This window comes from Lactuca serriola, chromosome 6, assembly GCF_051521515.1.
Source record: "Lactuca serriola cultivar US96UC23 chromosome 6, Lser_US96UC23_V15, whole genome shotgun sequence".
NCBI classification, from domain to species: domain Eukaryota; kingdom Viridiplantae; phylum Streptophyta; class Magnoliopsida; order Asterales; family Asteraceae; genus Lactuca; species Lactuca serriola.
The window spans coordinates 10,103,351-10,115,324 of record NC_136413.1 but is presented as its reverse complement, the minus strand read 5'-3'; the positions used below and the strand labels follow the sequence as shown (position 1 = coordinate 10,115,324).

At 33.7% G+C, this 11,974-nt stretch overlaps 1 protein-coding gene across 1 annotated transcript; it reads right to left on the bottom strand.

The window, feature by feature from the left end:
- Window positions 1-1,269: 1,269 nt before the first annotated feature.
- On the bottom strand, window positions 1,270-5,646 carry LOC145057733 (uncharacterized). The gene is made up of 8 exons (XM_079005612.1): window positions 4,967-5,646; window positions 4,487-4,687; window positions 4,279-4,401; window positions 4,118-4,155; window positions 3,941-4,043; window positions 1,964-3,853; window positions 1,725-1,862; window positions 1,270-1,647 (listed from the first exon to the last, which is right to left on the bottom strand). Exons 1-8 carry the CDS (start codon window positions 5,042-5,044, stop codon window positions 1,465-1,467), a joined length of 2,754 nt encoding a protein of 917 aa, XP_078861738.1. The 5' UTR covers window positions 5,045-5,646; the 3' UTR covers window positions 1,270-1,464.
- Between the last annotated feature and the right edge of the window lie 6,328 nt (window positions 5,647-11,974).

Here is an 11,974-nt window from a genome sequence, read left to right as displayed (position 1 = left end):
CTCCAAAACATTAATTCCTGCACATAGACATATCAAATTACCCCTACAATTTAACAAACTTTACAAGATAGGAAAATTTTATATTTTTTTGCAAAAACATTCACCAAAATCTAAACCGTAGTCAATATCATCAATAATTGAGTAGATTTTATATAAGTAAGAAAATTTTTTCTTCTTGTCTTTGGGTATCTCAACACTTTCTTTATGGATTTCCAATGAGCAATTCTTAGGTTCTTTAAAATCTAATGAACATATCAACAACAAAAATGATGTATAGTCTTCTACAAACTAGTGCATACATTAAACTTCCAAAAACATAAGCATAAGGGATTTTTTTTCCATTTCTTCACTATCCAAAGGATCTAGTCAATACTAATCAAGCTCAAGCCTGTCTCTTTTATGTAGTAGAGCGGGAGTAAGAGAATATGGTGTCATGCTAGATCTTTCTATAACTTAATCAATATATGATATCAATATATGATATGATTTCCAAGATAATCCTCAAATTTCAAGTGGTCCATCACAAAATATTTATAGCTTTATCATATAAGAAGCCTCATCCAAATCTTTCAGTATAAAGTTCTCGAATAGATTAATCCTGGTTTCATATAATAAACCAAGATTACTACTAGCCAAAATATGCCCTCGACATACAAAATTAAAATTTTGAACATATAGCATGTATCTTTTCTTAATTGTACTTGGGCCTTCGTGGTGGGCTCTAATCTATCTTTAGAAAGAAATTGGTCATGTATTTGGATTGAGTTCCTTTGAGATGGGGATTTAAATTCCAAAAAGATTTATCGGGTCTTAAACAATGAACATGGGCTATGTTAATTCGATATATGCAAAAAATAATACTAATAATAATACTTTACTACAATACTAACGTGGTTCCTTTTATATTCATAATCATTTGGATAAGAAAAAGAAAAGCTGCAAGTCTGCGATCTTTGAAAACAAGCAAGGAATATATTGATGTGTACAACTACTATGACAGAAGAAAAAGGAAAGTTCGATCCTGTAGAGTACAACCCATCATGCATGAAATACAACATTATGATGCACCAAAAAGGGGGACCAAGATCTGCACACCCTGAAAAATATTCTGCCAATCATGAATCCAAATTTCGAGTCAAAACATGAACTGAAGAACACATAAAGGGGACCAAAGAACTGGAACACCCTGAACTCTGAACAATATCATATCCTGCCAATTTCGAATCATTAAAAACAAAATACAATAAATAAATCAAACCTACAGCAGAATTAACACAAAATCATGGGATTTCTTTTTCGTATATCATATATATAGTGTATATTATCCATGAGGAGTATATGTAAATACGTAATTAACATATTGAAAGAAACACGAATGAAATTTTGAAAAAAAAAAAAAAAAGAATAAAAGAAAAGACCATATATATATATTAATATTACTGATTTACACATGACAACATTTGATTATCGCTGGGATTTCTTTGCGTTCTTGATGTTTCTTAAAGTCATCACAAGTTTTTGCCTTTCACCTTCTACTTCTGCAAATTTCAGACTTATTTCTGAATATCTTTCTTGCATTTCCAACAGTTCTTCTTCCATGGATTTGTTTAATTTCTTTAATAATGCAATTTCCTCAGCCCTTGAAGCCTGTGTTCGAATACAATATATTAATATTTTTCTAAAAAGATCCCATCTTTATTGTTTTTAATGACAAGATTATTTACCTGTGAAATCACAATGCTCTGATCAAGATCCTCTAATCTTGTTTCCAATTCTTTTATTTTATGTTGAAGATCTTTCTCTTTCTCATGAAATGAACTTTCAGAGCTTTTCAAAGCTGTTTCCTTCATTTTCATTTGACCCTAGTGATCAAGACACAATATTTTTTCTTATATTTACAATCAAGAACTACATTTAATAAAAATGAGAAAAGGGTATAGAGTTTATATTTATAATATAATACCTCAAGTAGCTCTATTTTGCTCTTCAAATTGGTAACCTCCTTCGAGCTTTTTGGGGTGTTTCTTGAAGCAGCTTTACTTAATCCCTCCAACACTATTACTCGATTGCTACTATCTTTAAGCTTCTTTTCCATTAAATTTAATTCATCTTGACTCTTTTTGACTTCTCCTTTTAATTCAGATATTTGGATCTTCATCTTCTCTTTCTCAGATTCATCTTCTACAATGGAAAGCTTCATGTCATTATATCGTGATTCAAGACTTTCAATCTCTGAACTCAATCGTTCGTTTTCACAATCTTTTTGCTTATTAGCATCCGTTAATTCGGTCCACTCCTTCTTTGACTTCTCGAGTTCCATCTTTACAAAATGAACCTCATTTTCAAGATTCTTTCTTTCATCTTCAAGATTCTCAATCTTATTTCTACAAATGGAAGATAAATCTTCCATTTGTTTCTCCATCTTCTCCAACTGTTTTGATTTCAGAGTTATTTGTTTCAAAAGATCAACCAGCTTTTCCTCATGATGAACGCGAAAAAAGTCTAAATCTTGTTTGACTTTCTTGACCATTTCTTCAAGATAACGTTTCTCTACACGAAGGTGATTGGCTTCCTCCATGGCTTTCATTGCCACCTTCTCATTTGCTTCAAAACTTGAATTCATTTGTGTAGAAAGCTTCCTGAAATCTTCTTGAAGTCTCTCTGCTGTATTAGCATTTTGTATTTTCATCTTTCTCATGCTTTCTTCTGCCCGAATTGCCCTTTGCTCCTGTTTGACTTTTTCATTCATGAGATCTTCAATATCTGCTTCAAAACCGTTTTCTTGATCTTCCAAATCTTTCTCCAAGTTCTTGACATAGGTTTTGAGCTCTTCAATGGCTAGAAATGAATCTGATAATTCTTTTGACTTCATTTTTAGCTCATTGTTCAAACTTTCTATTTTTGATTCGAGTTCATTGACTACAGTGTATGTGCCACATTCGTATTGCATCTTGAGTTGTTCTTGAAGTTGACTTTGTTCAAGTTTGTAAGACATATCATGGTTTCCTTGCTTCAAGATTTCATAATCAAGGGCGATTTGGTCCATTTGCATTTCGAGCTCGTCTTTATCTCTTTTGTACATCTCTATTTCGCCATAGAGATCTGTTATCTTTTGTTCTAGTAAAAACGCCTCCTGCATACCACTATGTTCTCTCACAATGTCTTCCAATGCCTTTTGATCTTCATCATCATCTATCTCAGATTTCGCTTCTGTTGACTTTGACTTTGACTTTGACTTTTCCGAATCTTTCTGTTCCAGCATTTCTTCAAGATCCTGAACTGCAAGAATCAACTCAGAGTTTGACTCTTGTGTTTTTTGGAGTTGTAATCTGAGATTGGAATTCAAATCCTTTTCATAGTTAAGTTCTTGTCTCAGTTCATCAACAAGATCCCATGGATCCCCATTGTTGACTTTGACTTTGACTTTGACTTTGGATTCTTCAGAGAGCTTTTCACACTCCTCCTTGAACGCGTTTCTTTCTTCTTTAAGTTCATCCACTTCCCTTGAAAGATCCTGACCCTTTTTTCTTTCTTTCACTATCTGCTTACGAAGAGTCTGTAATTCTAACTCTGAAACATCAACTTGTCTAGCCAAAACATCGAGTTCAATTTTGAGCTTTTTGATCATGGCATCTGGTGAACCTTCTTCTGATAATGAAGATTCATCTGTGCTTAATTCAGGAGGTGAACCTTCTAACCAATCCCATTGTGATGCTCTCTCATGTTCATGTTCATGTTCTTCATGAATTGTTGCAGGTGGTGGTTGTTCATGATCAGAACCTGATAATGTGAGATCAGATCCACTGGATGTTCGATTATCTCTGTTAATGTTATCATTCAAAACCTCACAATCCTGTTAAAAAAAAGAGTGTGTTAAAAGTTTACGTTTTTGCCCTTCAGTAATTGTTTACAAAACGGTAAATGAAAAATGAGAACTTACTTCATTAGGATTGCTTTGAATGATTTCTTCTGTATTTCCATTGGTTAATTGAGCCCTTAAACTCCTATCTTCGCGATTTGCATTTTCACTTTTATCAAAATCCCTGTAAATTTTGTGAGTTTTAAGTTAAATTGCAGGAAATATTGAAAGTAATACTAGTTGAAATATAGATTTTACCTTTGATCTAATGACTCCTGTACCCTTTGAATTGATACCTAAAAGAACACAACCATTAAACATGAAACACGTAAATCCTATTGGTCTTTTTGGCGATTATTCCTGAATGGATTGTAAAATACGTATGAATTAGAGAAAAGGGTAAAGTAGAAAGGGCTAACATGTAAAATAGCAGCACAGTTTGCATTTTTAAGAGGAAGAGATAAAGAAGAGGTCTTCGTAGTTTCAGCAAAACTTGCAAAATCAATTGAAACTTCACCAATTCCACTGGATTTTGAAGAGCCCTACAAAAAGAATAAAAAAAATTAATCGTGTTTTTAAGTTGCTTAATTTTGGATTTTGCAAGGATGAATTTGAAAGAATGTATACCGTTGCAAGAGAAAAGTGATAGATTTTCTCATGAAATTTTCCATTTTTTGGATCTTGAACAAACTTCACAGTTTCACAATGTGGTTTTTCCCAATAACAATTTCCATCTTTGACTTTGGCTTTTTCTAATCTTGTTGTTGGTTTTCCTGTATCTGCTGGAATGATAGAGATGATCAAAGTATCCCCTGCTAACTGTTTTAGCTGCATACAAGATCAATAATCCAAGTAAGAATCAAGAGATCGATTTACTAAATTTTACTAGTTTTAGAGATCGAGATGAAAAATGGGGTAAATTTCCGATATTTTGATTTATATATATTGTATAATTGCATTGGATGCCTATAAAAGCTCAAACCTTGAAAGTTTTCTCTTAGTCAATTCAACTTAACACAAAGTGTGCAATAATTCAATCAATCATTTCAATGTAAAGATTGACATGAATGGATTATTGGGAAACGTCTAACATAAAAGGAGTATTACCTGAGTTACATGAAATTGCAATCTGAATACAGCTTTGATCTTGTTCTTCTCGCTCCTCCATCTCGCCGACTTGAACATTTTCTCTCCCCTCACCGTCTCTCTCTATAAATACATGTATACGAGCTTGTGTGTGAAATGCTTAATTCCACAATGTGGAACTCCAAAATTCAGAGTTCTCCTGAGCTAATTCAAGGAAATCTGCAACTTCATCGGAGCTCCGGCAAGCGGCCGGAAAATCATATACGAACATCCATTATCCTCAAGACAAACTCAATGCGAATTTGCAAATCCAGAGCTCAAACGCACTAATTAAGCTTCAAGAAGTGCAAATAAACTCTCAGTCAAAGATCTTACAACTTACCCATGTTAGTTGTTCCCAAATAATAAAAACCCAGATCAATTCCTGAAGATCATGCTCAACAAACACGTATCAGATCAACAGACATTACGGCATTGAGTGAATTGGCAAAATGTGAGTGAATGTTGGAGGTGTTTAGTGAGAGAGGTATCTCTACGTTGTAGAACTCGTGAATGAATTTAAGAATGAGCTTCAAAGCTCACAAAGCAGGTAGAGTAGATCTAAAAAGTAGAGTCCCCTCAACTTCTCTCTCTTCTCTCTCTGTTTCTCTCTCTACAATCATTTTAAAGATTTATGTTATGTATTTGAGTGTATCTACAGTTCGTTGGAGAGAAGCTTATTATTATATATTGTGGCTAAAAAAAACAATAAAGAAAAGAGGGGTTAGCTACAAAATAGAAAAAAGTGTAAGGGAAGCTTCTCTTGGATTTTATATATATAATTAATAATTGAGATTTGATAAAGAACCAAAAAGTGTCCAGAATTTACAAATCACCCCCTACAATTCAATACAGTATTCAAATTTTATTTCAACTATGAAATATGTTACGTTTGGTCCTTAGTCATCAAGATAACATATTGAAGGCTCTTATAACATCAACAAAAACTAATCAATCATATATAAATAAAGAAGCTGAAAATAATTTATGACAATGTTTCTACTGTTAAAAATGGTATATCTTTTCAAAGAAAAGTATGATGATCAGTATATTATATTGTTTGTCGGATAATATTACATCAAAGTAATAGTATTATTTTTCTAGAACCGAAGGTTACTATGTTTCTAGAATAAAAACTAGTATATTATATTGCTGGTCGATAATATTACATCAAAATAATATTATTTCTTTTAGAACCGAAGGTTACTAAATGCCTAGGATAAAACCTAGGACATCCTTGTTAAATAGTTCCTCCGTCCCAATATTATTGTCCACAGACAAAAAACACACAGATTAAGAAAAGCATTAATTACCACTAACTTTATATAATAAAATGATAGTTTTGTCCTTACTTTGCATTTAATGTTCAATTAAATGTTTAGTTGGTTAAGTAATAATAAGGGGATATTTTGGTAAAAATGTTATTTATTTTTAGAAGTGGACTATTATTTTGAGACAAACCAAAAAGGAAAGATGGACTATAATATTGGGACGGAGGGAGTATATTGTTAGTGAGGTGGGCTAGCACCAGCTTTATATATATATATATATATATATATATATATATATATATATATATATATATATATATATATATATATATATATATATATATATATATATATATCAAAGTAATAATATTAAAGTGACAAATTTTCTTTTGTTGAAAATGGTATATTTTCTCAGGGAAATTCACAGTATTTGTTTAGACACATAAAATTTTATATATGTTTTCACTATTTACCAAATATCTAAAACATTTTTCAGTCTAGTAAGCTTTTTATAAATAATATACTATTTATAAAATTCTGAAAATGTAAAATTATAAATTCTGATAGTTCCATGACTTAAAGGAGACAGTAAAGGCTTCCATTCCTGGGGCTGTAGTGTAAATGGTGGAACAAGGGGCGTTGAAGTCAAATAACCCAAATGGTATTAATTTTTTTTTGGTATAATATACTAATACACTAATAAATTCGTAAATTGTATAAAAAGTTTTAAATGTGTATCATTTATATCAAAATCGAGCCAAAATTTTACCAAAAGAGTAAAATAACCATTATACAATCAATTTAATTTATGTTTTCAAATTTAATATAAAATTTAAAATATTTTTGCAAAACTAAAAATCTTTTGAAGCAACATGGATAAGAGGGTGTATTATACAGTACAACTCACACAGCCCCATCCTCGGCTGTCGATCATCCCCACCAGGTCTCCCCCTTGCCCCTCTCCCTTGTCAACTCCTGCCCTTCCAAAGATATGGGTTGCATTGTTTTTGCACTATATATGTCTTTTAATAGAAATATTAATTAATATCATGTTTATAGTTCAATGTATTTGTTATATGTGTTAAATCAAATATTGTACTTACTGACAATGTCAAAATAAAAATGTATCTTTCCATGGTGGTCATCAACTTTAAAAATCCACTCCAACAATGCATTCTATTAGCGGTTAATTGCTTGTTTGAGCAACCAAGTTACAAAGTTTTTCCAAAATATGTGAAGAAATTGATTTCTTACACATTTAAGGAATCATGTTTAATTAGTTGTCACTAAAAATTAACCAAATTACCGGTAACAAATCAACTTGATTTCATAAGTTGTTTAAATTTTGATAGCAAAGATGAATGGCGTGGTTGGATTTGTGTGTGCTTAGACCCATTGGTATGCCACATACCGCACACCACATCGAATTTGTCCGGAAAACACAACCCGATCCCAAACCGGTACTCGAGCCCGAACCCGAAATTGTTCGGGAAACCCTGAACCATCCAACCCAAAAATACGAGGAAAAGGAAAAGCACCAGTTAGAAAAGATAAGACGGCATCTCAACAATGACAAACGAACAAATAGATGATTTTAGTGCAATCATGGGTGACATTTCGGAGGCTTCGAGAACCAGAAATGCGCAAAAAGATGACCATTTTTTGCTACGTATTATGTAGCGATTTCTTAAAGTTATGAGTCGTGGCGATTACCACACTAAAACCCAATGTAGTAGCAAGTTTCGCGAGATGAACAAATATGTTACAAAATTCAATGGGATTCACAACAATTTGGTAACTCAATGGAAAAGTGGAGAAGCCGAGAACAAATTTTAGAGACGGCCCTTTAAATTTTTCGTGTTAATAATAATAAAAAGGCGTTAAAGTTTCTCAATGTTTGAAGGTTTTTATCCACATCCCTTAAATGGATAGAAGATTTTGGTAGCGAAGAAGGTGGTGAGAAAAAAAAAACCAAACTTTCTGAGATGAGTTACACTACTTCATCGAATACCCATTGTGGGGTTGATTTGCACCAAGTGTATGAGCTCGAGCTTGAAGAGGTAGTTCGACCGATGGGTTAAGATAAGGTGAAAAAGAGAGGTTCTTCGTCGAACATATCAGGAAAGGGAAAAGGAGATGACATTCACAGAGTTGTTACTGATGAGTTTTGATACAAAATATAAGTTAGTTTTTCATAAAAATTGGTCAATGGAAGCGTTAAAAATAACAAGTTTATTTTTAGTTCATAACAAAACCAAATCATCAAGGATTCATTTATAGAGGTTATAATGAAATATAAACAACCAAAAAGTTTTTAGAATGACATCCTTTGAAGCTTTTGAACCCACTTGGTTTTGGGATGTTGATGAAGATAGAAAAAAATTCAAGAGTAGAATTTCTCTATGTGTATTGTAACATCTCGAAAATCACAATATATTTTAATTTTTCAAAAACAATCCATAACCATAATTGTTTAAAAAATCATTGTTTCAAAAGTGTATTGTAGTAATCAGAGTATCCCAAATATAAACAACATAAGAACCAAAGGATGTGCACGATCACGCCTTTGCCTTGCCACGGTCATCTAAAGTACCTAAAACAATAAACTGAAACTGTAAGCTAAAGGTTAGTGAGTTCCCCCAAAGTACCAACACACAACATATAACATTATATCCCATGGTCCACAGCTAACAGACTGGATTACCACTGAGCCCATAGTATGAGTCGAGCTTGCCCATCAAGCCCACAGCTCATATTTGGTTTGCTCTTGAGCCCATAGCATAAGTCTGGCTTACCCTACAGGCCCACAAATTATGTCTGGCTTACTCTCGGGTTTGTTGGCTACCGCAAAAAGTAGTACTACCTCAACCATATTATGTCGACATATACATAACATATAACATATATCCAGCAAACATATAACATATAACCAGTCATCAAACAAGTAGGCAGATCTACAAATCACTACCGCATACTACATCCTATTTACCAGGATACTGATCTAATAGACCAATATAACATATCCACATCCTCTATACTAGGATACATAATCTAGTGGTCCGGTATTGGTACCTTTGGCCCACAAGTACAGTGAGGAAAACTCACATCTCAGTCGGAAAAAGATCGTTGAATAGGACACAACTCCGAATCTCAACTTAACGGTAACCTAATCATCAAATAATGACCAGTCTCAATTACAACTCAAAATACCCAAAATGCCCTTATGGACTCATAAATCAATGAACTTGAAACTCACAAAAGGTCCAAAAGATGTGCAAATGTTTGTCAGTGAGACTTGAATGCAGAAACAATTGACTAGATGCTCTTCTTATTCTTTTCCTTGGCTAAAATCAACACAAATAAGTTTCAAGATCAAATATGGATCCTAGGGTTTCAAAGGGGAGTGCAAAGAGGTGATGGAGACTGAGGGTGGGCTAGCCCTAACCCTCACTTCCTTTAAATACGGAAATAAAAACCCCCAAAATTAGGGTTTCCTCTTAGGCAGTCCTTACTTCGTGAGCCAAAATGTGCTCACGTCGTGAGCCTGAAAGTGATGTGCATACTCATTAAACTCCTCATGATGTGATATACATTCCTCATGTCGTGATTAGGGTTAAATCCTTTGAAATTTTAAACTTGACAATTGCTCACCTGAACTAAATGTCACAATTCTCCCCCACTTGAACTAGACTGCATCCTCGAAGTTCACTGCTATGAAAAACTCAGGGTAATGCTCCCTCATCTCTGAATTGGGTTCTCACGTCAATTCGGAACCTTTCCGATGATGCCACTGAACCTTGACCAAGGATACTACCTTGTTGCGCAAGGCCTTCGTCTTTTGATCCAGGGTCGCCACTGGTCTGTCAACATAATTCAGTCGATCATTAAACTGAACATCATCTAGTGGAATAACTGTTGAATCATCAACCACACACTTCCGAAGCTGCAAAACTTGGAAGGTAATGTGGATCGGACTGAGCTCCTTAGGCAAATCCAGCCTATAAGCTACCTTGCCAACCTTAGAAACCAATCAAAATGGCCCAATATACCGAGGCCCCAATTTTCCCCTCTTCTTGAAGCGTATCACACCCTTCCAAGGAGATACCTTCAGCAAAACCATGTCTCCAACCCGAAACTCCAGCTCATATCGACGTTTTTCGGCATAACTCTTCTGCCGACTCTGAGTTGCCTGAAGTCTCTGCCTAATCTGCTGAATAAGATCTATCATATAAAGGACTAACTCATTCCTTCCCATAACTCTATGACCAACCTCTCCCTAATAAACAAGGGTACGACACTTCCTCCTATAAAGGAGCTCAAAAAGCAGTGCACCGATACTCACTACTACAAAAATACCCTTCAATGGCATGCATTATGTATCGCAAAATCATCAGATGACATGCAATTGCGTGTCAAGGAAGGCCCTGTCATAAAGGAAGACGACATGCTTTTGCGTGTCATAAACTTATGACGTGCATTTACGACATGCATTATGTGTCGAGGAAGGCCCTGTCATAAAAGGGAGATGACATGCATTTGCGTGTCGTAACCATACGGCGCATGTTTGGGACATGCATTGTGTATCATTAAAGCCTCTGTCATAAATGAAGATGACATGCATTTGCGTGTCATAAACTTCAGCAACTATTTACGATATGCGTTTACGGCGTGCCTTTACGATACTCATTTACGCATAATACAAAAATATGGAAACAAATATATACCAAAACAATCAATTTCATCCAATAACATCATGTCAAATATATTGTAATACACTGATATTAAGGAATTTGATTTTACATTGTTATTAAGAGGTTTTCCCTAACTATATAACCTATACCGAAAAAATCAATTTCATCCAATAACATTATGTCAAAATCCTCCATGTCATTGGTTTTCCACCTGGTGTACCAAGTAAAAATGTTGAAATTTGTGTCATGGGCACATATTTTTCCAATAAACAAGTCCACCAAGCAACTAGTTACATGTGAGAGCCTGTAAGACATAGATGAAATAAATATAATACCAACTGAACTTTAAAAATATCTATTATACATAGATATGTATAAATTACATATTTACATCTATGTATAGTAGATAGTATAGAAATTGATATTTTGTATAAGGTTACTTTAGTTCTTGATATTTAAAATGTCCAAATTAGCCTTGTAATTGGAATAATTTTAAAATATAATTGTTGGAAAAAAAGTTGTTAAAATGTAATTGGCTTATTAAAACAAGTGTATAATAGAATGTAGAAAAGAAAGTACTCGTATACAGTTTGTAGGAGTATTATGCAACACAAGAAGCAAAACTTGTGAACAATTGCATGATGATGTATCCACATATCTTACCTTTAGTTCTTGATGTTCCTTTTTATCTTGTTTCACATATCTTAACTTCCAATTGGTGCCTGTAAAACGAAATTTGATCCTTTGTAGGTGACAAAATTGCAAAAAAGAAAATATGTGGTGCTATTATGCTCATTATTTCTTATACATGATTGAATAAGACGACACCAACTAAGTTATATAGACCTGATGAGGCCTTGCAAATCGCTCAGAAAAAAAAAAGTTGATTAAGAAAAGGGATTGTAACTTCAACAACAACTCGTGCAATACGGGCATAAGAGCTCAATCTATCATCCATGGCTACCAAAAAAGAGCACATGAGTCAGATAATGCCTCAAAGAGAACCACAAAATAAGTCAAAATATAAG